At 59.5% G+C, this 27,478-nt stretch overlaps 2 protein-coding genes across 3 annotated transcripts; one reads left to right on the top strand and one right to left on the bottom strand.

Annotated features, from left to right (window-relative positions):
• Positions 1 to 92: 92 nt before the first annotated feature.
• PFKFB2 (6-phosphofructo-2-kinase/fructose-2,6-biphosphatase 2) lies at positions 93 to 18,179 on the bottom strand. Of its 2 annotated transcripts, none has more exons than XM_037495761.2 (15): positions 18,101 to 18,179; positions 15,936 to 16,043; positions 11,016 to 11,141; positions 10,582 to 10,678; positions 10,332 to 10,398; positions 10,178 to 10,252; positions 9,796 to 9,852; positions 9,275 to 9,399; positions 7,847 to 8,054; positions 7,414 to 7,560; positions 6,711 to 6,815; positions 6,169 to 6,298; positions 5,652 to 5,714; positions 5,358 to 5,422; positions 93 to 1,011 (listed from the first exon to the last, which is right to left on the bottom strand). In XM_037495761.2, exons 2-15 carry the CDS (start codon positions 16,024 to 16,026, stop codon positions 949 to 951), a joined length of 1,419 nt encoding a protein of 472 aa, XP_037351658.1. In that variant the 5' UTR covers positions 16,027 to 16,043; positions 18,101 to 18,179; the 3' UTR covers positions 93 to 948. The 2 variants fall into 2 exon arrangements, with proteins under 2 accessions (XP_037351658.1, XP_037351657.1); XM_037495760.2 differs by lacking the exon at positions 93 to 1,011 and adding an exon at positions 1,221 to 4,885.
• Positions 18,180 to 18,369: 190 nt separating this feature from the next.
• Positions 18,370 to 25,694, top strand: YOD1 (YOD1 deubiquitinase). Its single transcript, XM_037496685.2, has 2 exons — positions 18,370 to 18,697; positions 19,642 to 25,694. Exons 1-2 carry the CDS (start codon positions 18,370 to 18,372, stop codon positions 20,343 to 20,345), a joined length of 1,032 nt encoding a protein of 343 aa, XP_037352582.1. The 3' UTR covers positions 20,346 to 25,694.
• The last annotated feature ends 1,784 nt before the right edge of the window (positions 25,695 to 27,478 follow it).

Here is a 27,478-nt window from a genome sequence, read left to right as displayed (position 1 = left end):
TCTCAACAAAAATAAGTGACTGGAGACTGCGGTGAGTGTGGAGGGAGCTGCAGGGAGCTATCCCCCCACCCCGGCGCCGCCCAGGCAGGTCCCCAGGTCCCCCACACACCCCTCTCGCCATGACCCTACTGCCCAGCAAGGGGTATATGAGTGAAAGGGGAAAAACGAACATTTGCAGACTGAAAATGCACGATTCTCCACAAAGGGGTCTGCCTCGGGAAGCTTCCGAGGCCTCCTTCAGGGCCGTGACCAGCAGCGCAGACCCGACATCCGCCGGCCTGGCCACGCAGGCCCCCTCCCCGCACTCACAGCCAGCTAGGGGCCCATTTTGAAATGCATGCAACTCCTGATGGGGCTGATTCTGGGGAGGCCTCCCCACTTCTTGGGTTCTGTGGGGGTGCCAGGTCCCCTGCAGTGCTCAGTGCCAGTGATCCCCGGCAGGAGCCACAGTCACCGGATATGGGGCAGGGCCTGTTCTCAGGGGCCCCGGGCCAGAACTGCTCGGCCACCACAGGTGCTGCCCCCAGAGGGATCCAGTGTGCCTTCTCCAGCGCCCTCCCTGCGCCTAGGGAACCATCTCCAGCGTGACAATGAAGTGCTGGGGACACATGTCCCATGGCCCACTTGCCGGGTGCCAACAGGCCCTTCTGCATGTGGCTTTGCTACCAATGGACACCGCCCACTGTGAAGGCCATGTGCACGTGGGCAGTCGTTGGGCCGGGGCCACAGTCCCATCTTGCTGCTTGGGCCCGCCAGTGCGGAGAGTCAGGACTCGCTGACGAGCTGCTAAGGGCTTCAAGCAAAGCTAAGGCTTCAGTGCGGCTGTTATTCTGTCAGGCGGGTCCCCAAAGGTCTGATCCCACTTAACTTCCTGTTTGTGCCCTGGGGCCGACATCCCAAGCCGTCGGTGGATCCCGGTCCCCAGAGGTCGGCTCGGCCTCCACACCATCAGGACGGCGACAGGAGGGACGCTGCAGGGCCAGGCCCATGTGTGGCCCGCACTGCCTCTGCCTAGAGCAGGAGAGGGAGAGAGCACAAGTTACCCCAGCCGGCTGCCGGGCCAGGCCTGGCGCCTGGCCAGGCCTGCACTGCTTCCTGAGGACGCCGGAACCCGGGTGTGGCCAGGTGCCCACATAGCTCTGTGCCCACGAGGGTAGGTGGGAGCTGCAGGGAGCCCCATGTGAAAGGAGTGTGCTGGCCACAGCCACCACAGCCAGGCCCCGGGGGCTCCGGGTGCGCAGTCACTGCCGTCCAGGCCGAGGTCAGTCCGCATAGCGGAAGCCAGCTTCTCCCCAAGCCCCTGCACGCACTGTGTTCCCCAGACAGCATTTGTGGTGTCTCTCGCTAGGGCCATAAGCGATGCGGTTACTGAAGGTTCTGATGCGGGCACCCGGGGCCCAAGTCTCACATCTAATGCGGCTCAGGGTTGGGGGGGTGCAGCTGGGACAGGTGCCCTCCCCCTCTGCGCCCTGTGCCAGGAGAAGACGCAAGCCCCTTCACCCCACTGCAGTCTCCTCAGACATGGGTGGTCACGTCGCAGCCCCTGCATTCTCAGAGACCCTGAGGTTTTCACGAGGGAGGATGGCCACAGGCCACGCGAGGCCGTGCAGGTGAAAGTGATTGTTTTTTTACTGTGTACAGGCACCAAAAACACAGCTCCAGGCACCTTGGCATGTCCTCCCTGTCTGCCAGGAAGGGGGGAGAGAGCCAGGACACCAGAGCCCCAGGAGCTGGCCACTGGCTTCGGCTGGTATGAGCTCCGGGAGAGCAGCTCAGTTGAAGTGTTGGGGTACATAAGCAGGGGGTGGGGGGGCAAGCACAACCCAAACACAACAAAACATCCAGAGCCTTGGGATAGATGCAGGAGACTCAACAATTTTATTTACCCATTCTTTACACACACACACACACACACACACACACACACACACACACACGTGCGCGCGCGCACTTTAAATACATGTACACACACCTTATGTGGCTTGGAGTGTCAGATTTTGACATCGGGGTCACTGACTAAATAAGACTCACGCTCCCTTCAACAAAGCTGGGTCTGCAGGACCTCCGCTGCCTGGTCTCCCTGAGGGTCCCCATTCCACCAGGGCTCAGCCCACACCCAGCCCTCCCAAGAGCCCACGGAACCGCAGCCACATGAAAAGGGGCCAATCTCCTCACTTCAAAGCATCCAAGCACACGTGAGTGACGTGGGGGATGCCGGCCCCAGCCTGGGGGGGCGGGGCAGCGGGGCGGCATAGCGTGCCTCAGCTTGTGAAGCTGCTCTTTGAAAGCGAAATTCAGTGCTCATGCACACGAGGCTACAAGTGCAGCATCATCCGAGCATCTGTGGCAGCCGCAGCAGGGACAGGGGACAGGAGCGCAGAGCAGCGACACTGTGAGGCGTGCCCAGGAGCCGGGACACAGGTGACAGCAAGGAGGGGTCGCCACTTCAGTCTTTACCTGCCACACACTGATGCCAGCGGCTGCTCCTCTACAAGCCACGCTCCTCCCCTCCACCCTGGCCCCCGGCTCGTGCACATGCCAGAGGGCCCTGCTGGTCCGTCCTTGGCTGACACGAAACTTTAACACCATAAAACACAAACACCAAAGCGCACACAAAACCCTGTAAGTCTACCGAGTGTTTTGAAAATGCACACATTTGGGGGTTCAGTGAGACCCGAGATGAGTGCAGCTGGGGAACTGGGCTGGTCGGTCATGGGCCTCCCCTCTGCTCCAGCCACCCAGGCCCTGAGCATTTCTCTTGCTCACAGGAGAACTTCAAGGATTTGTTCCCAAACGACCTCGCCAGCATCTTAAAGATCAAACATGGGTTCAGAGAAGAACCCTGGAATCTCTCCTGGACCACTTGAACACTCAGTGTGGGACGCCCCTGGCTCCTCCTCACAGCAGCTCAGGATGCAGCCCCAGGCCCAAGGAGCTTTAGAGACTTCCCCATGGCACAGGACTGGGGGTGACAGGCCCCTCACAAGGGGTCTCCTCTCCTCTCAGAGGCGGCGCAGCCCAAACACAGCCCACGAAACGCTCTGCACCTTGCCTGATCTCCTCGCCCCAAAGCATGGGATCCCATCTCGGCCAGGCCCTCCAGACCCACTCAGCTTGCCTGGGGCCCCCACCTCCAGCCCCAGGAGCCTCATGGTCAATGGCAAGAGAACAGGTGAGGCATTCCCAGGCCGAGCCACATCCATGCCCGCCTCCAAGTAACTGCTGCTTGTGTGATGTCCTCACATAGCCATGCCCACTCTCACCCCTGAGGACCAGACCACACATGCCCTCCTGGCACCTGCCAAGGAAGCACAGGACAGCTGGGGCGCCGGTTCTTGGAGACCGACTTCAGGGAAACAACGCACCAGAGACCCGGCTCCTCCAAAAGCGTCACCCAGTGCTGCCAGGACGACCACGGCACCAAAACGCTGGCAGTCCCCCAGCCTGCTGCATCAGCCTCCCTGCTGGGGCGCAGGTTCCAGGCCGTGTGGAACACAGATGTGGCCAGACCCTAAACACAGGCACCCGAGACAGGCTGGGTGGAACTTCAAAAGCTCCACAGGCCCCAATAAGCACGCAGCGGGATACCAGGTCTCCGGTGCCCAGTGGGCACTCACAAGTGGTCAGTGAATTCACCTCTTTTACCAACCCCAGGACATGGCTGGACTCGGGAAACAGCCCTGACCCGTGTGTGCGGCCAGACTGCCTCTGGCGAGGCCCCCAGAAGCTCAAACCCATCTGCCCCAGAGAAATGAACTGAGTTGATGCCCAGGGCCTAGACCCCCAGGGACATCACAGTGGGGAGGGGCTCCCCGATGGGGGTCGCTGAACTCACCCATGCTTTGCTACATCAGGAACAAGAATTGCTGATGCAAGATTTATTTTTTAACTCAGAGAAAGGAGTGTGTTGAAAGAGACTGGAAACAATGCACAGCCCTGCCCGCCCCCACCTGAACCAATGCTTGCCCCAACTCCAGGGGGATCCCAGAACCTAGTAGACTGGATGAAAGCCTAGGACAGTGCCTGGGAGAAGTTGTGCAGTGGGCCAAGCTGCGCCCAGAGCAGAGACCCCCAAACCCAACCCCAGGCCCAAGGTCTCCTCCCTCAAATCCCAGTCCCGGGCCCAAGGTGCCTACAGGCCTCTGCCTGGCGCGCGCAAGAAACCACAGCCAGGACACTGGTACACCGAGTCAGGTCCTGAGCGCTCAGGCTGTCTCTTGAAGAGATGGAACTGGCCCAACATATAGTGGCCAATGACATGGCCCAGCACACAGGAAGAAAGCCGGGCTCCTGTAGGCCAACAGCACAGCACACAGCACCTCCAAGGGACTGAGCCAGGGTGGGCGCACAGGGGCAGGCTGGGGGCCGGGACACCCCAAAGTCACATGGACTGCAGCCCCGGCCCATACACGGACACGCACGAGCTCAGGACCCAGACAGACAAGAGCCAGTGAGGGGCAAGTGACGCACCCCCAGCCCGGCCACTCACCAGGGGAGCACCCTGCCCCTCCTGCAAGCCCCCAGGGGAGGCCAGTCTGACTGAGGCTGGGGTGGCAGGGGAGGGGAGGCAGCATCTCAAACTGCAGCCCAGGCTGGTCTGGAAACCCCTTGGGTCTGAAGGGCTCAGGGGTGCAGGGACTGAGGGGGGAGTGCGTCCTCAGTGACTAGGGACAGGGGCCAGCCTGAGGGATGCCGTGTCACGTCAGTGCTGGGGGCTCTTCAGCTGCTCGGCCCCTTCTTGCACATCCAGGGCTGGGGGGCGTTGAGAGGTTTGTGGGGCCGGCTCCCAACACTGTAATTTCGTGGGCGCCTTACTGTATTCGAACTGGACAGCGGCGTAAAGCTGTTCCTTCTCGTCCTTATGGGGGTCTGGCTCTTGGGGAAGCTGTTCTGATTGGAAATGGAGGAACACCACATATGTGAGGGCAGCCGAGGGCTCCTGGAGGCTGACGCCGCTGTCACTGCCGCGACCTCCTCTCAAGGCGGCTCCTCAGATGGGGCCCAGCCCCACCTGGGGCTCAGGGATATGGGGCTGGGCCATGATCTTCCTTCCCGGCACAGGTGGGAGGGGGGGACTGCATGTGACAGGTTGGGGGCGACTGGGCCAGCCCCTCTGGCCCACCTGCCTCAGGCTCCTCTGCAACAGCAGCCTAGCCGAGCTCAGCCCGGAGACACCGGCACCCACTTCCACCACACGCACCACATTAACTGGGTTCCAGGAGTGGGTGCAAGGCCAAGCCTCTGAAGAGGTACAAGCACAGCTCTAGCCGCCCCCATGGAAGGAAGCCATTCCAGGTCGTGCCCCAGGATGACTGGCCCAGCTGAGGGCGGGCCCGTAGCGGACCAGGGACACTTACAGCTGGCTTGTCCCGGTGAGTGTCCACAGCCTCCACGTTGAGTTTAACTGTTTCCACCTTGCACCCTGAAGAGACAAGGACGCACGGGGTCTGAGGCAAAGCTCTGAGGAGGGTCCGACAGCTTCAGTGGGCACGGGAGGGTCCCTAAGGCTGCGCAGACACAGGTCTGACCAAAGGAAGGTGCTGGCGGAGCTTCCTGGTCTACAGAGGCGAAGGGCGGAACCCTCAGACCCCTTCTGAGAAAACCTGAAGGCCTGAGCTTCCTCCACACCCTCCCAGCCCTCGCCCAGTTACCATAGGCCACGGGGGTCAGCTTGAAGATGGTGTGCAGGGGGCACCTCAGGTACGGCAGCTCCTCTGAAAATAGGAGGGGGTTGTCAAGGCTGTCCAGTGGGGTCCAGGCTACCTCCTAAACTGGGTCCTGCAGTCCTCAGCAAGCTGGCCACTTCTTCAGAGGAGAGTGCTCCGGTGCGGTCCGCAGGGAAGCCCCGGCCCACAAGAGGTGAAGGAAGCAACAGGGGTGGCCGCCCAGAGGGAAGCCAGCACCCTCCTGGGGCACCAAGGCCACCCTAGCCCCCTACTGCCACATCAGAAAAGCAGCCCCCACCCCAGGGTTCTACCCAGAGGCTGTCCACCCAGGATGCAACACGTCTAAGCCACCGCCTTCCTGGAGGGCAGAGTCACACGCCACGAACAAGCAGGGTAGCAGTGCAAGCAGCGGCTGCCATGCAGGATCTGACCAGCAGAGGGGCAGGCCGCTGGGCCTACTTGGTTGGACCCAAGGGAATAGGGCCCGCCCGCCATGTGGCACCTGCGCCCTTGTCCAAGAAGTAGGCCAGGAGGCAGCGCATGACAGCCTGGTGGCTGATGACGAGGACGCTGCCCTGCCGCTCTAGCTCCATGATGACCGGCTCCAGCCGCTGCACCAGGTCCTGGTACGACTGTGGGGAGCGGGCACCAGTCAGAGGCCAGCGGGCGCTGGGCAGGTGCACCAGCAGCCACGAAGGGCTGGGTCTGTCCTAAGGTCTCCCCAAGGGCCTCCTCTGGGGCTCGCCACTCCTGGGGGTCCTGCCCGTTCCCCAGCTCTGGGCTCTCCCTTAAGGGCTCAGAACTTTCAGAGCGACTCGCAGATGAGAAGACATGGGGTTTCCTCAGAGACTGACAATGTGAGGTCTGGGGTGCCTGGAGCTGGACCAGGTGGGAAGGAGCAGAATGAAGAGAAGAGTAAGGCCTTGTGCTGGCCTCTAGGATACCCAGGGAGGGACCTGCCATCTACCAGTGAAACAGTCAGGGGCCCACCAGCCACAGGCCTGAGGCATATTTGTCCTCCCAGCCAGCACCGAGCAGCCTTACCTCACCCCCAGGGTAGCGGTACAGGTACTTGTCTTGGTCACGCAGCGCGAACTCCTCCGGGTACTGTTTCTGGATCTCAGTGTAGGTCATCTCCTCGCACACGCCCTGCAGGACAGGCTACCTCCAGGGAGACCATTCCATGGCCCACCGGCCAGGGCAGGGGACACCAATGCACCAATGCCCCAGCTGCTTCTCTGTGGGGCTGCCAGGGCTTGAGGCACAAGCCTCCCACCCTCCGCCCCGAGTACTGAGTGGGTCAGGAGCAGAGGGGGCAGCCCCCATTCCTGTCCCAGCTCCTGTGCTGCCACCATCTCCCTCAATGAGAAGCTGGGGGTCAAGCGATCAGCAGGACCAAGGACTGGAGGCGGGCGGGGGGCAGTCTTCTTGAGGGGACACAAAGGGCACAGAGAAGGAAAGAAATGCCTGTTTTTGTGCACAAGGACAGCTCAGAGGGTCAGGAACTATCTGGAAAGAGCTTTTCCAGAACTGACCAAAAGCAGCCAGGGGAAGTGAGGGGTTACTGATTCTGTTCCCCCATAGGACAATAGGTGAGGCCGGCCGGGTCCCCAGGCCAGGAGGGGCACGCAGGTGGGGAGCCCACCTCCTCCCTTGGCCCCAACCAGCCACAGATGAGTTCTCCAACAGGGCTCTGGATGCTCCCTGTGGGGCCTCTCACTGCCTCCCATCACCAGAGCCCACTCACAGCATCGATCTCGTTCAGAATCTTCCACTGCTCGTAGGTCACCCCTAGGGATTCGGCCGTCTGGATGGTCCTCTTCAGCTGGCTGGTCCACACCTTCAGGTCTGTTATCCCCTGCTCCTCCAGAAACTTCCTTAGAGCTTGGGCGAACTTGGGGGAAATAAGCATTTGAGGGGGGGAGAAAACCCCCTGAAGCTGCTGCACAGGACAACGTGTGTGCCCACAGGCTGAGGTAGAGTATAAGTAGGTTAAGCCCAAGAGGATGCAAACCCCACCAGCGCGGACCGGGCCTACACACACGGTGCCTGAGCGACGCCTGCTGGCTGAAGCCCCGCTTTCCCGCCACTGCGAGGCATGTGCACCCACAGGCTCTGGGAGACACACCCGAGCCTGGGGGCACGGGCCCAGCCGCCCCTCGGGACTGCCCAGCACCCACCTGCTTGCCCCGTGCCGAGAGGCCGGAGTCCCCCCCGATCTTCCCCAGGATGTTGAACTCGCTTTCCCCATGCCGGCAGAGGTAGATGGAGCGTGGCTGCACATGGATGTTCATGAGGTAGTAAACGATCTTGCTCTGGATGTAGTCCTGCACTCTGTTCACCAGGAAGCGCTGACCCACGTTGATCACCTTGATGAAGGAAAGGTCCCTGGGGCAGAGCAGGGGAGCATGAGTGTAGGCCAAGGGCAGGGGGGTATCTGTGGTCAGCGTGGGCTTCCAGGGCTCTGCACCCTGCCAGGAGGAAGCCACAGTGGGAGGGCTGGTCCTCACACCCAAGGGAGGGTAAAGCACCTGAAGTGCCACCCTCAGCACCCCATGCCCTGCCCCTATTGAAGTACCGCCCACAGGACCCAGGCCTCCCCACAGGCCGGACCAGAAGGGCAGCCACCTGCCAGCGCCCAGGCTGGTGAGGCATGCAGACTGCGAGGGCTGACGTCACTAGGAGGGGAGGCAAGAGCCAGAAACACATCTCCAGGCCCCGCGTGACGGACATCTAGCTCACTCCAGGCTCCTCAGACTGTTCGCCAGCTCCAGCTGCTCCCTTAACACAACAGGAGCGCATTCCAAAGGGCTTTCAAATCAAGAGCCAGAACAATGCGCTCAGTTGTCCCCTTCTGGGACAAACGCACCCTCCCGGGACCCCTCGTGTGGACCACAGTACCTGCCGGCCCCGGTATTGGCTCCACTATCGGGAAATGCTCCGATATGCTCTGGGAGCCCCCAGGGGGACTGAAAGGGCCCCGGCGGCCTAGGCCTGGCACGTTCACACACTGGGGTCTCCCCCGTGCCCTGTGGCGTCAGGGAGCACAGCCTAGGCTACCAACCACCCCGTGAGTGCAAGTGTTGGGCACGTACACCATCGGTCAGACACATGTCGGCCAGGCGACTGGAACAGGCACGCTCAAGGGCATGTAAGCTACAAGCACGGCTCATGGCACATGCGTGTCCCGTGTGCTCCACATGTGTGCACGTGCATAGCGTCTCGCACATGCTTTGTGTGCATTAGCACGCATATTAATGCATGGAGCAGCGCCATGTGCTCGTGAACAGACAAGCTCCAGAACCAAAGGCTGGCAGTCCTGGCGGGTGCAGGGATCAGAAGCAGCAGAGCTGGCCCGGGTGCAGCGGCCGCAGGCCTGGGCTCGCTGCTAGCGGGGAGTGTCCTGGTCACTGTGGGCATTGCCAGGGTATGGCTCCACACACTACAGGCCACGAGGAGCCCCCACAGCAGGCGCAGGCAGGGCCATGGTGAGGGTCCCCGCTCCATGGGGAAGGTCACCCCGGGGCTTGCATGCACCCAGGGCTGGTGTCCACTCCCTGGGCTGGGGGAAGGGCATCTGTGCAGGGTGGGCCAAGGCCTTGCCTTACTTGTCATAGTCGTCGGGGTCCAGGGGCCGGTAGGTGACCTGGTAGCACTCGATCCTGCGCAGGAAGTCCTCCATCACGTTCTCCCTATCCCTCTCGGGGTAGTCGGGGCTTGACACCTTCACCTCCTACAGTTACAGGGGTGGAGGTGGTCATGTGGCTGAAGCGGCCCTGCCCAGGAGAGCAGAAGGGGCTCCCTGCTCCCCAGGGCCACTCATAGCAGGCGCCTGGTCTGACCTCGCTCCAGAGTGGCCAGGTGGGCGCCCCACCCACCAGGCCCAGGTCTGCTGGACACATGGCGCCCTGGGGGCACAGGCTGGGGGCCTGATGCAGGCCTGAGGCCCAGGAGCTGCCTCTCTGACTTCATTCCATGGCCGGCCTCCCCCTGCCCCATCCTGCATCCCCATGAGGGAAGGGGTCGAGGGGCCAAGGGGGCTCGCAGGTCCAGAGGGTGAGCCCCACCCCTAAACCCACCCCACCCCCTTGCATGCCAGCTGGTCCTCCCCAGTATACAGGCCACCCACCAGGATGTTGGCAGCGATGACGTCGGGATCATCACAGACAGACTCCACAAAGAATACCTGGCCAGGGGAGGAGAAGTGATGGCAGAGCCCACACGAGCATCCAGGCCCACCCAGGAGCCAAGCATTAGGCCCCACCACCTCCCCTGTGCCTTCACGGAAGCCACCTCTGGGGCTCCCTGGGCTGGAAACTCCTCTCACCACCTCCCCAGGGCCTCAGGCACACAGGCTAAGGGCTGAGGAGCACCTGGGAGGAAACAATCAGGAACTGGGAGTTTGCCCAAGAGGCACGACTCAGGCCCCAGAGCTTGGCAGCCACCACAGAAGTGGCTACTCCCCACCAGACCCCAACCTCCCTGTCCCCACCCAGAGGAACAGGGCCTACCTTGAAGGCATTGTCCTTGGCAAAGCTCAGGATCATGTCCCGCCTCTCCCGGGTGGTATTGGTAGCGTCGAACACCTGGAAGAGCCCGGGGCCAGTGAGTGGGAGCAGAAAGGGTGCCGCGCAGCTGGGTGGGCAGGCAGGCAGGCAGGCTTACCGCGATCTGCCCGCTCTCCTCAGTGAGGTAGGCCTTCACATCCTCCAGCGCCACCAGAGCACACTGCCTGCCAGGAGCAGGGGGGCTGGGGCGGCCGGGAAGTGCAGCGGCCCCAGGCCCCCCTTGTTCTCCCACGGTTGCTGTGTTTCCCGGCTGGGCCATCTGGCCACCCTGTCCCATCCGCACCTGCCTGTAGTCCTGCGGGCAGGACAAGTGCACCCAGCCGCTGCCCACGGTGGCACAGACTCACCTGCGGATCTTCATGGCCTCCTCATTGTCATGCCGGAAGAAGTCGTAGGATTTATAGGACTTGACGGCTTCTCGCCGGTAGACCCCGAGGTTGAACACTGCGGGACACCCACACCCAGCAGGCTGAGGGCCACAGCCTGCCAGACAGGGCTTCTGGCCGAGGGCAGTGTGGCCGAGGGGCAGCCAGGAGTGAGGCAGGTCCTGGGCACAGCTTGAGCCGCGCTCCCCCAGCCATGTGGACATGCACACAGCTCAGCACAGTGAGGTCAGGGGAAGTGCCCCTCGGTGCGGGCCACCCACACAGCCAGGATGTGAAAGGCCCTGCTGACTCAGCCCCCCATGGCTGCCCGCAGCAGCCTGGATGTTCACTTCGGGGGAAGTCTCTCCCAGCGCCCCAGGCCCAGTGCCGCCCCCTCCCTTCAGGAGCACACCTACCTTTGGTGGGCACCCCAATCCAGTTGAGATAGCGGGTGAGCTTCTTGGACACATAGGTCTTGCCCCGGGCTGGCAAGCCAATCATGACGATGAGCGTCGGGGAGTTGGTCATGTAGGAGGCCCAGGCTGGGGAAAACGAAGCCCACAGAGCCAGGTGACCAGGCCCGAGAGCGTTGGCCACACGCCTGCCCTCCCATGGGCTCAGGGAGGCCAGGGGCCCAGGAGACCGGGAAGGCAAATGGGCAGTATCGCCCTGTCCTGCAGGGCCAAAGGGTCACGGGGTTGTCCAGAGCCATGTCCTCCCACCATTTGGCGGTCCCCTCCGAGGCACATGGTGGATGGGGGCAAGCGCAGCAGCAGGAACCCCAGTGGCTGGTGCTTCCGGGAGAATGTACAGCGACAAAAATGGCCAGTGCAGAGCTGCTGCTGCCTCCTGTCCTTCCAGCTCCCCAGGCAACAATCAGCTCACCTACCACAAAGAGCCAGGCTCCGTGCTCAGGACAAGCTGCCCGCTGGACCATCTATCCGATAGTGAGATTTAGTGACCACTAAGGACCCTCCTGGCACAGTGCTCACTGCCCATTCAAAGAGGAACACCAGCTGCCAACGGCCAGCTCTGGACACAGGTTTCGGGGTGTTTGTCTACAGAGGGCCCTCAGTGGACAGGAGGGAAAGCAGCAAAGCAGAGGCTCCGAGGGCAGAGCTTGCCAGGCCGCCTGAAGCCTTGTGGGAGGAGCTACTAGCACGGGGGCCAGGCCTGGGCTTCCTCAGTGGTTTTTCTCAAGAGTCTTCTCAGCTCATTCCTGAGAGCTAGCCAGTGCCAGGCACATGCCCCGCCCAGAGGCCAGGGTGTAAGGGGCGCAGAGTCAGCCCTGTGCAGGGTGGGGCGGAAAGAGCCACCTTCCCAACAAGCCCCAGCCCTGCTTTCCAGAGGGTGTGCAGAGTGTGGCTGCTTCACGGCCGTGGGACAGGGTGACCCTGGACTCTGCAAGCAGCTCAGTCAAGCTGGAGCTGGCTGCGCAGGCACCTTTCCTCTTCTGAGACAAGGGTGGCAGAGATCTTAGCAGAGAAGCAGGCAGAGGTTGGGTGGGAGAAGGCCTCGGCGCTCCCGAGTGGCATCTGACAAGGGGCCAGAGAGGCCCTGGCTGCGGGTGGGGTGGCCAGACTCCAGGTTGGAGCCGGGTTTGCAGGCTTGGCCCAGCAGCTCGGGGAGGGAGCTGGGCCGGGCGCAGCCCCTCAGAGGTGGCCCTGAGCAGCAGCAGGTTGGCATCCCATAACAAGCCTGGGCACCAGGGCGACGGTGCCACCCGCTCTGACCTCCAGCAGGCCCTGTCTGGCCAGGCACCCATCACACAAGCAAAAACCTCAGCTGAGGCATAGCCTCCAGCTCCATGCTGTGCTCTGCCCCCCGAGACCTGCTGTATTAGCTGCACATCCAGGCCGCTGCCCACGCCGTCCAGCCCACCAGGGTGTCCCCAAGCGGTACCCTCCCCGGAGCTGAAAACGAGCTGATACTTGGGAGAACTGCTCCGCAACCAACAGGGAGCCAGCTGCTCCGTGTTTACCCAATTGGATAGAGAGGGACACCCACAAAGGGAAGACAGTTGCCAAGGAGGCTGCCTAGCTCCCAGGGCCAGCCCCCTGCTGTGCCCCTCAACCCCGCTTTCCACTCAGATGGCCACATGGGCAAAATGAGAAACACTGTCCTGCCTATTAGAAAACAAAACCTCCTCCATCACCCCCACCTCCACCAGCACCATCACCCCCATGACTCCCACCGCCATCCCCCCCCATTCTGATTAATCACAGGCCATGTGACACACCCTGCCGTATAACGGAAAGTTATTTCAACACTGAAATTCTCTTCTCTCTGCTTTGCCCACATTTAACTCACTTTTCCAGCCTCACACTTCTTCCCCTCATGGCCACATGTGGAGGAGGAGCCCTGACAACTTCCCTCCTGCAGACAGGAGCAGTAGAGCCCAGAGAACAGAGTTGGGCCTTCGCACGGGGTGGAGGGGGGGTAGGGGGGCAGGGGGGTATCAAGGACAGGCCTGGGCTTGGCCCGTGGCTTCACTACCCGACTGGGTCCCAGCCGCCCACCCCATCAGCGCCCACGAAGGGAGCTGCGGGTGAGCCTGAGCTCTCCACCCTGGGGGGCTGAGCTGGGCTCAGGACAGTGGCTCCTGGCTCCTCACATGAAGGTCTTCCTCAATGTGTTCCAACTAGGCCAGCGCCTTGCAGTGTACCACCATGGACATGTGTCCATCAGTAACATTTTATTTCTTGTCACCAGAAGCCACAGAACCGCTGCTTGACTGGCACCAACGTTCAGGTTCTGAGGCCAAACGTTACCTAGAAGCACGACGCTCAGGTGGCCAGTGAGCTACAGTTCTTCTTGCCCAATTTCCACCAAGTACTTTGAAATAGTAAAAACAGCTTATGCCGTAGAACTTTCTAGGAGAGCATCTCAGCAACACTGATGGCAACTTCGGAGGCGCACCCCTTCTCCCATCACCTGCGAGGAGGTGCTAGCACACAGAGCAAGGCCAGTCTGCAGCGCGCTGCTCAGCACTGCAGGGTGCTGGAGGCCAGAGGGTGCTGCACGGCCACAGAAGGCAGACGCCCTAGGGCAGACACACACGGAGCCTAAGACAGAGGAGGCACGGCAGAGGGATGCTGCACATCGCTGGGGTCGGACCTCGGAGAGGAGCAGCAGGATGGGAAGCCTGACAGGTGCTTCTCTCTCTCCCTTTACATAGCGGGAGACATGGGAAGGACAGATAAATGGATGGACAGAAGGGGAGTGAGCAGCTCAGCACCCACTTAAAGGGCCCTGGGAAGTGCTATTTCCAACAGAGAATGTTCCTCTTGTTTGACAGTTCTGCAGCCCTGATTTTGGGGGTACAGGATCATAAAGGGAGGTGCGCTGGGGGGCACTTGATCCAAAATGGAGCAGAAAGCAGGGTCGGCACCTGGTACCCAGCCATGAAGCAGCTGAAGTTGCTAATCTCCAGCCCCACCACTTCCAGAGGTCTGGTGGACAAACCAGGTGAGCCGCAGCAAGAGGACACGGTGGAGCCCCGGACACAGCGGGGCCCCAGACACAGCGGAGCCACAGCAAGAGGCCACAGCAAAGCCCCGGACACAGCGGAGCTGCAGACACAGCCGCATGGCTGGGCTCCAAGCTGCACGGAGTCTGCCCCAAGACACAGAAAAGAACACAGAGGTGAAGAAACCAACATCTTCATAACTGTTCATTTCCTGAGGACAGTGCCATCTCCATGCAGGGGAGCTGGAGTAACTGAAGGTGGGCGCTTCAGGACAAGCCAGACTCTTCAGGGGGAGAAGAGGATAGAAAAGGAGAAATCATGGCCCAGAGCATATTAATGGATCAAGAATTAAAGCATCAAGGATCAAGGTTAGACTCAAGAATGCAGAATGAATGAATGACTCTAGAGGACAAGAGAGAAACCTGGGCCTTGCTGAGTAGGCAGAATAAGGTGGGAGCATCAGGGGGAGCTGAGGGTGTGTGTGTGGGGGGCAGAGCTGGAAGGACACGGGCTCTGGTGGGGCCAGGGACCCTCACCACTAGTGACACCACCCAGCTCCCTGCTCTTTCGGATCAAGTGTTTCCAGTTAACATACCCCTTTAAGATGTGCATCCCGTACTCCTCAATCTGGCTCAGTACTCAAGAGAATCACTCTTCACTGGAAATGTGACTCTGCCAGGGCTTTCACACAGGCGCCCCCACAGCATTCACGGGGTCCCCTCGCTTACAACATGAACTGCATATGCATGCTACCCCACAGCAGAACGCGGCTCCGCCTGCAGCCACATGGGGGTGGGTAGCCTGCACTCACATCCCTCCCTCGAGGTGACACTACCCACAGCTGCTTCACAACAGGGGCAAGCTGAGGCGCAGAGACAGCAGCTTTAAGGACACATGGCTGAGCAGCAGTAACCCAGACGGGAAGCAGCAATCTGGCCCCACAGCAACATGCACACGCTGGCAAGTCTGCTTCTCCCGGGGGTATCGCCCTCCGTGCCTGGCTCCCTGACCTGGCAGAGCTGCACCCACCCCCACATCACAGCCTCAGAACACACTGCAACAGCCACCCCACGGCGTAGTGGGTGCCACGTGAGAAGGAGCTTGTCATCGTAAATCACAAGCCTGTGGAGCTGAGACAGCAAGGTCGAGGCCCGCAGGGAAGAGCCAAACATGAGACCGTCCAAGGTCTCTTGCGGTCGCTGTTTCCACCTGCTGGTATATATAACCGCAGAGTGAGAAGTAGCTGTTGCTGTGCCAAGAGGAAGGAGCAACCCGGGGGGGGGTGGGGGGCTTCCGGTCTGTGATGATGCTCCGAAAGGCAGATGTGTGGGGCGGAAAGTGAGGCTCCCCTCCCTGCAAACACCTGCTGTGTGCCTCAAAGACTGGCATGCCGGTGCCTGGGCACCCGGTCCCCAGAGGACTGGACCACAGGGAAGTGGTTTGTAAAGTGCAAAGGCTAAAGCAGAGAGAAAGTGCAGGGCACAAGACAAGGTGAGAAATCAGAGCTCAGGGCTGATCCCGGAGCCTGGCTCCAACCTGCAGGGGCGGCGCCTGGCAGAACTCAGCCAAGGTGAAAGGGAAACAACAGCCGATCATCCCAAGTCGCCCCTGCGCTCCTCCCTTCCCGGGCTGTTCAACATCCACCACATGTGCAGGTATCTCCCAGACACAAGATTTTAGTTCAAGAAAGCAATCTAGCCCCGAAGGCAGACACCTCACCAGACAGGAAACTGCCCTGGCAGACTTTGGTTTAAATTCCCACATCAAAGAACTATTTCTCACTGCCACCAAGCAGCCAAGTCCAGCATTACAAGTGCAGTCCCAGATGAAGTCCTGGGAGAACACAGCCCTTGGTCCCGGGACTCACAACATTTCTTCTCTGCAGAGCGAAGATTCGAAGTTTTCGGTTCACAGCTGTTGCTGTACTGTTCCGAGGAAGACCCAAAATTCCCAGACATGGCAGCTCTTCAAGAGTCTGGAAGGGACAGAAGGAACGTAAGGAAGGGGAACTAGACAGCCATCTGAACACACCCTGAAGAGCGCCTCACAGTGTACGTTTTAGAGAGCCCTGGGCCAAGGGCAAGTCCAGCAGCACCTTCCTCACCAGGGTCTGGCCCTGGCCCAGCAGGAGTCTCCCAGCCTGAGCCTCATCTGCCGAGCCCCACTGGACCCCCCTGGGATGCGGACAGGAGGCTGCCCTCATGCTAACCCTTCGGTCACACAGAAATCCTGGAACAGGCAGCTCAGCTCCCATTATACTTTCCCCGATTTTACAGATGGAAAACCGAGGGTGAGCAACGAAGCAAGCGGCTGCCCACGTCCCTTCCTGATCTCAGGTTGCAGCTCGCGACTCTGCAAGGACAGTAACAGCAGCGAGGTGGGGTGGGTGGTAACGGTCCGAGAACGCCACCGAGAAGTAACTGCGGTCCTGCGGGTCTCGGCCAGGAAACACCCGGGGCCGGGTCCCGGGGAAAGAACCCGACCGCCGGCAGCCCCGGCGCGTGCGCGCCCCCCCATCACCCGGCCGCAATCTGCCGGGCCGCGGGGCGCCGGGCAGACGACTCCCCAAGGTCACTGCTCCGAGCCCTCCCGAAGCCCGACGGCGGCGCCGGCCCACCGCCGCCCCGCGCCCCGGCCCCGCTCTCACCGCCAGGAACCGCGGCCCGCGACGCGCCGCCGTCACGTGCCCGCCGGCCCGCCCCGCGCGGCTCACCTGGAGCGCCCGGCCAATCGTGGCGGCGGGCCCGGGGGCGGGGCCGGGCGGGGCCTGCGGCACCGCCCCAGGCCGAACCCGAGGGACCGCCCCGCCCCGCCCGCCGCCGGGCGGTCGCGTTGCCGAGCAACCCGGGACTGTGGGCGGGGCCGCTACGCGCCGCGGCATGACTCTCGCGAGAGCGGGCTGTGGCCGGGCGTCCGTGGGGCGGAAGTGACCGGCGGGCGTCTGGGGAACTCGCGGTGTTAACGCTTTCCTTCCGGTTTCGCCCCAGAAACACCTCCGCCCACCCAGGACCGCGAAGATGCTCTGCTGCGCGAGCCCCCACTCCCTGAGCTCTGTGCACCGGGGGGCTGCATCCCCCGAGAGCGGGCCGACCTCGGGAAGCCCCGCGCTGAGCCTCCCTCGCGACGCAGCCGGGGGTCCTGCGGCCCTCCCGTTCCCCCCCACTCTGGGTTCCTGCTGTCGCCCCGTGCCCCCCCCCACTCAGGGGTCCTGCGGCCCTTCCGTCCCCCCACTCAGTGTTCCTGAGGCCCTCCCGTCCCTCTACTCAGGAGTCCTTTGGTCCTCGTTCCCCACCCCCGACTCAGGGGTCCTGCGGCCCTTCCTTTCCCCCCACCGCCGCCCTCCAGTAGACTGTACTCCCTTCTCCATTCTCCGCCCCCAAGCCGCACCATGGTTGTGTCTTCTTAAATAGGGGAGAAGGAAGACTGCTCTGCTTAACACAGGATCGGTAAAGATGTGACCACCATGTTGCTGGAGGCTTTCCCAGCAGAGATGACGGAGATAACATCACACCTTTCAAGGGGGTCTCATGGCTGCTTTGGCCCATGGACCCGGCGAGGACCCAGAATGGACCCGGGGGCTCCGACCCCCTGGAGCCGGAACGGAGAAAGGACAGCGCGCGCGGGCCTCGGGATAAACTCAGAGCATCTTTATTCCGCTTCCCAGGCCCACATGCACCCTTCTCTCAGGGCGAGTCCGTCCAAGCCTCTGTCCCCGAGAGTGACAGCCGCCCCCTCGGCCCTCAGCCGGCCCCGCTGTCCCCGGCCGTCTAGCCACTGAGCTTCCACCTCGCCAGAAGCCCCAGCGGCAGGTCCCCCGCCCGCCCTCCTCCTGCTGCCAGACGCGAGGGCGGCCTCCAGGCCCCCGGGCCAGGGCGGGCCTAGGCCTCGGCCCTCCGCACCCGCCCAGATGACCTCACTCCAGGCCTCTGCGGCGCGGGGACATGCCAACCTAATCCCGCGGGCGAGCCGGGCACGTCGGCGTCTGGGCAGTGGGGCCGTCACGCGAGCCCGCGGGCCCTGGAGCTGACTCACGGGCATGCTCGGCGTTCGCCGCGCTCCGAGCTGGCCCTCCGCGTCGCCGGCACGTGCAACCGGCAGCAGCGGCTGAATCACTTCCGCCCTCCCCGGGTCCGGCTCACATTCCGGCCCCCGCCCCTCCGCGGCGCTTATATACTGGAGCGCTGCGCCGGCGCCCCAGTCCGAGGGACCCCGCGGCCGCTGGCGCTTTAAGAGACGCGGCGCCCTGCTACCGGGCGGACGCCGACCCAAGTGTCGCGAGAGCCGGGCCCGCGAGTCTCGCGATGTTTGGCGCCCCGAAGGGTGGCCATCTTGGCGGCGGCGCGGCGGCCGGTTGCCCCGGCGGCGGAGCCGGTCCTGCGGCCGGGACGGGGGTTGAGGCCGGCGCCGCGGGTTGCGGTACGATGTGGCGGCTCCGCTGCAAGGCCAAGGACGGCACCCACGTGCTGCAGGGGCTGTCCAGCCGAACCCCCGTGCGGGAGCTCCAGGGCCAGATCGCCGCCATCACCGGGATCGCCCCGGGCGGACAGCGAATCCTGGTGGGATACCCGCCCGAGTGCCTGGACCTCAGCAACGGGGACACCACGCTGGGGGACCTGCCCCTGCAGTCAGGTGAGGGGTGTCGGGGCCCGCCCTGGCCGTGGGGTGAGGGGTGTCGGGGACCTGCTCAGCCGGGGGGTAAGGAGTGTTGGGAACTGGCCCGGGCAGTGGGTGAGGGCTGTGGAGGACCTGTCGGGGCTGGGCGTCCGAGCAAGGGATGACAAGCAGCTCCAAGGTGCTGCTGGATGGAGGGAGGGATGGAGCCATCCTGGGAGGGGACCCCGAGGTTCCAGATGAGGGGGACGCATGACAGCCCCTACAGAGGAGGTCCCTCCCTTTAGGCTGTTTGGAGTCCCTCTTGACAAAGTCTGACTCAACTGCTTTCCCTCTGCATCCTCAGAGGTATGCAGAAGTGGGCCTGTATCCCCAGTCCTGTCGCCTCCCCCTGTATCCCTGAAAGATGACAGCAGGTGGGAGGGTCCTGCATACTTTGTCTTTTCCTCTTTTGAGGTCTGTCTCCCGCAGAGTTCGGTGCTCAGACTTCAGCGGGTCTTTCACAGCTCCTGGTGGGGGGTGTTGTAAACAGTACTAGGGTAGGTGGTGCAATTTCTGGAGGATGAGAACCCCCTAGTGGCCTAGTCTGGGGTGAACACCTTCTGGAAGATTTGTGCTTTAAAAATGCCTCCAGTGTGTCTCAGGGAGCTTATTCTTGAAACTTATTTTCTTAAGTAAATGTAAAGGTACTCGTAGTTCAGTCTCCTTTACTGAATCGGAAAGCAAAGCTGAAGCAAGTTGCTCTCTGTTCTGCTTTCATCTTTTTGAAGATTTGGTGACTAGAAGCGTTACTTCCTGCAGAGTCACTTTATGTGTTTCCTGGCCACTCGTTTGCAAGGCTGTATTTTCCCCAGCACCCTACTCATGCTCTAAGCCTCCTCTTTGTGACTTGCAAGCTCCATTCATGAACACCCAGCTTCATCTGTGATTTCTGAGGCCTGGTTTCATTTTGTTTTGACCAGGTGACATGCTGATTGTTGAGGAAGAACCAACCAGGCCCCAGGCTTCGCCTGCATTTACGAAACACGGTGCTTCCAGTTATGTTAGGGAAACACCACCTGTGCTCACCAGAGCCTCCGTTCCCGCGGACAACTCCTGCCTCTTTACCAGCGTGTACTACGTGGTGGAAGGAGGGGTCTTGAACCCAGGTTATGCCCCTGAGATGCGACGCCTCATAGCACAGATTGTCGCAGGTGACCCTGACTTCTACAGCGAGGCCATCCTGGGGAAGACGAACCAGGAGTACTGTGACTGGATTAGAAGGGATGACACCTGGGGGGGCGCCATAGAGATCTCCATCCTATCTAAGTTTTATCAGTGCGAGATCTGCGTGGTGGACACCCAGACAGTGCGCATCGACCGCTTCGGGGAGGATGCAGGCTATTCCAAGCGCGTCCTGCTCATCTACGATGGCATCCACTACGACCCGCTGCAGCACAACTTCCCCGACCCTGACACCCCACCTCTGACCATCTTCTCCACCAGCGACGATGTTGTCCTTGTGCAGGCGCTGGAGCTGGCAGAGGACGCGCGGAGGCGGCGGCAGTACACCGATATCCGCCACTTCGCCCTGCGCTGCATGGTGTGCCAGAAGGGCCTGACTGGCCAGGCAGAAGCCCGGGATCATGCCAGGGAGACGGGCCACACCAACTTTGGGGAGGTGTGAACGATGCCCAGGGGACCGACGCCGACTACCTCACAGACCCAGAAGGCTCTGGGCTGCCGATAAGCTACTCCTGATGCTGACGAACAAACAGGACGCGATGCTTGAACCACCCTTTGGGCTTAAAATCACTAAGAGACCGAAATTCCTTGTTAAGATTAAAATCAGTGTGCAAGTTTACAGACCCGTTCCTGCAGTGGGGGTCCACGCCCCCTTCCTGCTGGGCACACGCTAACAGCCCTTGCTACCTGCTGACACTACCCTGAAGGTTGGGTGTAGTGGCACAAGCTGGCGCCCAGCACTGGTCACTTCTAGAAGAACTCAGCTTTGTGTGGGGGGGGGCGGGGGGCGCGGACTGGGAGGGCTAATGGGAAGGCCTCCTGTGAAGCCACCGGACAGAAGCCAGTGTCCCCGGTGGTTGAATCCTTTTAAAAACGGAATTCATGGTTTCTGAACTGTGAAGTGATTCCTCCAATGAAGACCTCAGACTTGTCCGAGTTGGTTTCACTTTGCTGTTTAGTAGACTTTAAAACGTGCTTGGTGATAAGTACGTGACAAGCGTTTTCATGAGGGGGGGGGGTTCTGTTCCTGGGGAAAGGGAATCACCTCTCTGAGGTGCCCAGGGCATCGGTCCTGGCGTCCACAGCAGAAGGTGTGAGGGGATGGTGCCTGAGCAACTCCGTGAAGCTTTAACAGACCTTCGGCCTCCCGTGCCGGTGCTGCTCGCTGTCATCTCTGTCACGTCGGCTAAGATGTTAAATTTAAGCAGGTATGATTGCTTAATTGAATGCCTTGAAATTTGAGTGCTTGATTTTTGCTTTTTCCATAAAGATTTGCGTGGAGGGATTTGATTTTCTCTGCATTTTGCTTGGAGCCCTCCTTCAGCTCCTGAAGACAGCCTGGGTCAGCAGCGAGAGCGGCTGCCCAACTTGCCCGGTGAGCTCTCCTGCAGCCTGGACAGTGTGTCCTCCCTGGCCCAGCCTGCCGCGCGATTGAGTGACTTCACGTGCTGCAGATGAGCACTTTGCTTGTGCAGTCTTCTGGCAATGGAGAAGTTTTAAGTAACTGGGATGATAATATTGAATTTTTCTCACTTCTAAAGATGACCGCTTTTAAGTCCTTGCCTTACTCAGCTTTTGGCGACTCCCGCCTGCCCTGGTGGCCATGGACTTGTGGCCCTCTCGGGCAGTCCCCCTGCCACACCTTCCACAGCTTAGCTTCCGTGTGAGCTCTTCCAGATAAACGTTTTCTACCTCTTAATTCTTTTGAAGTTCAGGGATGCTAAATTATGAATCACTATGTATTATCTCATACAATGTTAAAAGAGGCTTGAGGTTGTCGAGTTTGTCATGTTCATCTCAGTGTTGACACAGCGTCTTGCTGAGGGAGCCTATGTAAACTCCTAGCCCTCGCGTCTCACCACACCTCCTTGGCAAATTTTGTGAAATGGACATTCCTTTTAGCACTTTCACTCAATGAAGACGGCTATATAAAAGTTAAAAATCTGTCATTGATGGAGGAGGGTGTCCCTTCAAGGACCAAGCCGTGAGGTGTGTCTGGGCCCCAAGGTGACATTTCTTGGCCTTGTGTGTGACTCGCCTCTTTGGGCACGTGAGGTATTCCCAGTGATGGACCATACGTGTCTCCTCTTCTGAGCCTTAAAACAGCACTTGTGACCTTGCACACTTGGTGTCTGGCAGCCGCCATCTGTACAGAGGAACCGGATTGAAAATGCCATCTGGCTCAAATGGTGGTTGTGTCTGTATTTCCCCCAGAAAATCAATGGGAAGCTTGAGAGTGACCAGTAGGCATTGTCCAGCAGCGCCATGTGACGCTTCCCTGCCCTTCTTAGGGACTTTGGGACCCAAACTTGACCTTTGCCGACTGTAGTTTTAGAGGTTCATTCTCGTAGCACGTATTTATTGAGTGGTTTACAAGGTGCCAGGCCTGTGTTGATGTGTTTCCCAGTGTAAATTTCAGCCACTTCAAAACTGAGTATATTTTGTACGTGTTGGATTAGTTTTAACAAGTGGGAAGAAAGAGCCCCGGGGTAAAGCGGAGCCCCTTCATTTCAGTGTTGCTTGGGGCTTAGACCTTGGCTCGCTCTGGGCGTGTCCGAGTTTGTCTGGGAGCCGCCCCACGCCCAGGGCCTGTTATCTAGGTCGCCAGGCACAGCTGGACACCCACGACAGGTTGTTCCAGGAGTGACTTTCTGGTTGAATCAGCTGCTGAAATTCAGCACAGTATTTTAAAGTGATATTCTGATCATAGAAAATTCAAGGTGATCATAGAAAATTCGAGCTGGAGCACTATTTTAGAAACATAAATTTGGCTTATTCTTAACTCAGGCTTGTGAGCCTCGTGAATTTAAAGATTTTTTTTTTTTTTGTACTGTACTGAATGAAGTCCTAAAATTAGATTATTCGTGGGGTAAATTTTAATCTTGAACTTTGAAAACCTATGGACTTGGGCCTTGCAACGGGATATACAGAGACTTTTTGTTACATTGGCACCTGAGCAGAATGAAACCTCTTTCTGTTCAGTTTTGGCTGCCGTAGAAGAACAATTTGTCACTGAAAGGAAGACCATTTACTCCAGTGGCAGAAAATGACTGGGCGTCCCTCCCCTCCCTTCTCCTCGCCACAATGCTCCTGTGGACTTCAGGATGCTGCGAAGCGCTCCAAAGACGCAGTGTGGGTGGAGTGATTCCAGGGGCTGCTGCTACGGCCCTGTGGGGACATGGGACATCAGTCCTGCCCTCTTCTGGGAGGGCATCACGACTAGATTCTCGGTGGTTTCCCAGGAAGGTCTGCGGGCCCGGCAGCGCTGTGCCGGCGGAGGGGTCGCTGCAGCTCAGCATGATCCTGTGGCGTGAGAGGCACGTGATCGACCACAATGAGGCCATGAAGTTCAGGTCATAGGAACTTACGATCAGGAAGCACTTAGTATTTTGTCTGTCTACCCATGCCCGGGCGCTGTGCCTGCCCTCTCGCCTGGTTCTTTCTGTCCTGAACAGGCCTTAAACCGTGAGCTAAGCTGGTTGCCCAGGCCCCCGTATCTTCTGTCTCACCGAGGAGCAGGAGGGGTCAGCCTGGGCTGTCTTGGAGGCCAGGTGGCCTTCCTGGCGTTCAAATGTCAGGAACCAGGGTCTTTGTGTGTCAAGACACCTTTGTTACTTGCAGCACTTTAAAAAATATGAAAGTTTACATGTTCGCCCTCTGCAGGGATCTTGTGAAGAACATTAGCACACAGAGTGGAGCTGCTTGGGTCGGGCTGATGGATAGGCCCTGGCGCAGTGGGCGGCTCATTGCGAGTTGGCCTGTGAGGCTCCGTGTCACTCACTGTGCAGCACAATGTTCAGACGCGCCCACGGCGCAAAGGTGGCTGTAGTCTTTCTTAAAAGATTAGATGCTTAATGCTGTTCATTTGTTAACAAGCAAATTTAAGGGAACTGCGTTTTGAGTCAGGCCTTCAGAGTGCCTGTGCGAACAGCACCATGTTAGGTCTAAACTAGCAATTGAGTTGAAATGAGCTGTTTTACTAACTAGCTTAGATGTTTTCTTACTGAGAATTTTAATATGTTGGCACCTTTCATTCAACTTTAAAAGAATGAAAAATTTCTCTTATGGCAAGGAAGGGTTTTGTTTTTCTCTTTTCCAAGGATTAGCTGCCATTTTGTGTCTAGAGCTTTGAATAGTTTATGTTGACGGAATCACTACATCATCACCACATGGTGGGTGCTGACTGAGGCAGTGGTTCATAGGAATGTAAAGAGCGGGGTAGCCCTGAGCTGTTTTAGGGTGAAGGGAGTATGAAGTGCCGCTTCGACAGAAGGGCCTCTTCAGAGATGCATTCCCCAGACCCAGTGATGCTCTCTGGAGACCTCCAAGGTGCCTTGGGGGCGGCGTGGGGCAACACGGCCCTCCCCTTGGGGTGCAGGCCACAAGGCCGCCACCGTGAGCTCCGTTGCTGCCCTAACATGCTCATTTCTAAAGGGAGACCTGCGGGTAGGGTCAGCACTGACAGGAGAGCTGTAGGTCAGCACAGCTCAGTGTGAGAAAGGGTTAGGGTTTGCACGCAGGTGACATGGCCCGATGTCCTCCTGGCATGGGCATGTACACCTGCGGGTCTCCGAAGGTCAGGGCTGACCTGCGAGCTTCAGGCTCATGTGGCGCCGTGCGGGACCCAGTCACGCTGTTTACAGGAAATCAGATTTCCTCAGCAAAGAGGAATTTTGTTGAGTTCAGCTTGAAATGCAGAATAGATGAGTGTGGTCGTCGAGGGCAAACGGATGCAGACCCCCCCCCCCAGCCTCCCGGCCATGCAGGAGCACTGGAAAGCAGCAGCCTTATGAAGGTGCAGTGTCTTCTGCAGAGACGTCTGCCTGCCATCTCTCCACAGTCACTGCTGGGCTGCGTGGGGCCATTCTGTACACCATGCAGTTCTGCCGCTATCACTGCGATGCCTTGGTCTTTGTCATGAGGCTTATGATTTAAAGACCCAATTGCTGTGTGAAGTGACTTGTTTGGAAGGAATAAATGAAGTGAAAATACTGTTGTCTCAACTCTTCTTCGGCTGTGGGTGGAAGGCGGGGGACAGTGGGCGTACTCGTCACATGTCAGCACGCCTAGGCCCACTCCCTCAACTTGTCCCACAATCTGCCAGGTCTCACCTGGGGCGAGTGGGATAACTGTCACGGGAGAACCCAGAACGTTTCTTCCTCTTAACACAGAGGGCATTTGAAAAGTTCCCTCCCTTTTCCTAGTTCCTGAGGATCATCAGTCGGACGGGGCATTCTCTTCACGGGACGAGCCCAGACCCTGGGTAAGGGTGGAAATGGCAGCATCACTGGGGTCTGTGCTGGATCCTTCCAGGTGTCAGCACTAGGAACGTTTATTACACACGACGCTGAAGTTTCTAGCACTGGCAGAGTCTTGGGCTCTCTAGCAGGAAATCTTACCCTTTCCACCTCAGGGAAAGTTTAAAAGTAGGGAGCTGAGCCAAGTGTGGCCACTTTGTCACCCAGAACAAAGCTCGGGTCAGCACAGCTGCGATGTGGGAGCCAAAAGGGTCTGGTGACCCTGAGGCGGCAGCAGCCATGGTGCCATCACTCCAGCCCAAGAAGCAAACGTTCTGTGTTCATGACCTGGAAACTTGCTAGAAATGCAACTTCTCCCAAAAGTAATGCAAAGATGCATCACAGTGTCAGTGGCCTTCAGAGGGTTGCATTTGAGGGCCTCCCCAGGGATCGGCACCAGCTGGGGAGGCTATGGTGGCCACACCCAGGTCATTGGCCACTAATCAGGACTAAACGTGCAGACAGTCTAGAGGTGGCGAAAGGCAGTGCTCGTGGAAGCGCTCCCCTGCCCTCCTTATCTAAGTCATTTATTCAGATCTTTCGAGGTGCACTTAACAAGACACACCAGTTGGAAGGCGGCGATGGGCCGTGCGTCCGGTACTAAGGGATGAGCACGGCCACAAGCAGCTCAGCTGCCCTGTGTGGCCCCTGCCCTCAGGCTGCGCGACACAGCACACGCTTCTGTTTCTGCAGGGCCGCTGGGCTGGCTGTGGGGAAAAGTGCATTTTAATCCCAGTGTGATGTCACCCTCCCGAAATCACCTCTTTTTACAAATGAGAGGTGAATCAATGAAATTTGATAGAAAATAGCCATAGAAGTAACTCCTCAACACAGTAAAGTTACCTATGAAGGGCCATAGCTGACATCCATGGGGAGAGGCTGAATGCCTTCATCTAAGCTTCAGCACAGGCAAAGGCTCCCCCGGCCACTTCAGCATGGCGTGGAAGTTCTAGCACAAGTGGGCAAGAAGAAAAGGCACCAAGTCAGAAAGGAAGGATTAAACTCTGCAGAGCACGTGATCGTGTGTATCGGAACTTAGAGAATCCAAGAAAACACAACTAGTAACAAATTCAATATGGTTGCAGCAGAGAAGCCTCTTTGGGGCCCTTGGGGTTAGTCTCAGGTATCACCGGTGTGGACTGGCCAGGAGCTACCCACAGGGCTCAGCAGACCTCTCCTGTCTGCCTGCTGCTCCCCTCAGCAGTGGATTTCAGTGGATCGACCTATTCTGTTCCCCACTCTGTCTCTGGTGAGTCCTATCACCCCCTCACCTTTGGCCTGCACCCCATCTCTTGTATGCATAAATAAATAAATCAGTAAATCTTTAAAATAAAAAGCTGCGCAGAGAAACCGGTGGAATTTCAGCGGCATGTCCGTTGCGGAGGGGGCCCCCATGTTCCCCCTCCAGGATACCGACCCCAGCCGCATGTGCAGAGGCTGCCCTTGAAGCCACCAAAAACCAGGAAAGCAGAGAAAGAAAAGAAAAATGCAGTAGGAAGGAGCCAGAGCTGCGTGTCTGGGGGCCCAGTCGTGCCTCTTATGTGTGGCGTGAAGGATGGAGCTGACACTGAGGCAGCGGCCAAGGGACTGGCCCTCACCTGTAGGAGATCGAGCTGTGGCAGGTGGACGGCTCCAGATTGGGGCAAGTGCCCCTGTGAAGGCGAGTTAGGGGTCCCTGTGACTAGAGGAACAAGCCTGCTCCAGCCCACAAGACCTGCCAGGCAGAGTGGACGTGAGCGACCTGGTGCAGATGGAGAGGGGCCTGCAGGGAAGCCAGGCAGGCAGGTGGCGGGGAGGCCGGAGGAGGGGCACATGGAGGGTCTGCCACCTGCCTGAAGGCTGATGAGCAACATGGGGGCAGCTCATGGAGGCACTTCAGCCCCACAGGCAAAAGTTTACCCACTATTTGGAGGCGAGGACGCCACCCGGGGTGGGCATGTGTCCAGTGGGAGCTGCAGGATGGCGTTCTGTGGTCCTCTACCTCCCGTGGCCGTCCCTGTGATGGGTCCCGAGGCAGCGGGAACACGAGGCAAAGTGGAAGCCGACAGCAGAGCCCCTGGGGTGGGCCAGAGGAGGGCACAGGCGGGCAGTGGCAAGCATGGAAGATTGGGGTCCTCACAAACCCTCCGGTCTCAGCCCTCAAGCTGCGGGAAGGACACTTTCCACGGCAGGGGGGCCAGGGCAGCCAGGGGGGCCAGGGCAGCTGAAGGAGGGAAGGGAGGAAGGGAGAGGGGGGACAAAGGGGGAGGGAGGGGAGGGAAAGGAGAAGGAAAGGGGA

This window comes from Talpa occidentalis, unplaced genomic scaffold (genome assembly GCF_014898055.3).
Source record: "Talpa occidentalis isolate TD23 unplaced genomic scaffold, MPIMG_talOcc4v2.1 talOcc4.8, whole genome shotgun sequence".
In the NCBI taxonomy this organism is placed as follows: domain Eukaryota; kingdom Metazoa; phylum Chordata; class Mammalia; order Eulipotyphla; family Talpidae; genus Talpa; species Talpa occidentalis.
Note: the sequence above shows the minus strand (reverse complement) of the source record. Positions and strands in the feature narration are given on the sequence as shown.

Excerpts from the sequence above, each read along its gene's own strand:
- PFKFB2 (XM_037495760.2), bottom strand. The coding sequence starts at position 16,026 with ATGTCTGGGAATTTTGGGTCTTCCTCGGAACAGTACAGCAACAGCTGT. Across the intron at positions 6,299-6,710 it reads ACCGCTACCCTGGGGGTGAG|TCGTACCAGGACCTGGTGCA; the intron begins GTAAGGCTGCTC and ends CGCTCCCCACAG. Across the intron at positions 5,715-6,168 it reads CTTCTTGGACAAGGGCGCAG|AGGAGCTGCCGTACCTGAGG; the intron begins GTGCCACATGGC and ends TCCTATTTTCAG.
- YOD1 (XM_037496685.2), top strand. The coding sequence starts at position 18,370 with ATGTTTGGCGCCCCGAAGGGTGGCCATCTTGGCGGCGGCGCGGCGGCC. Across the intron at positions 18,698-19,641 it reads GGACCTGCCCCTGCAGTCAG|GTGACATGCTGATTGTTGAG; the intron begins GTGAGGGGTGTC and ends TGTTTTGACCAG.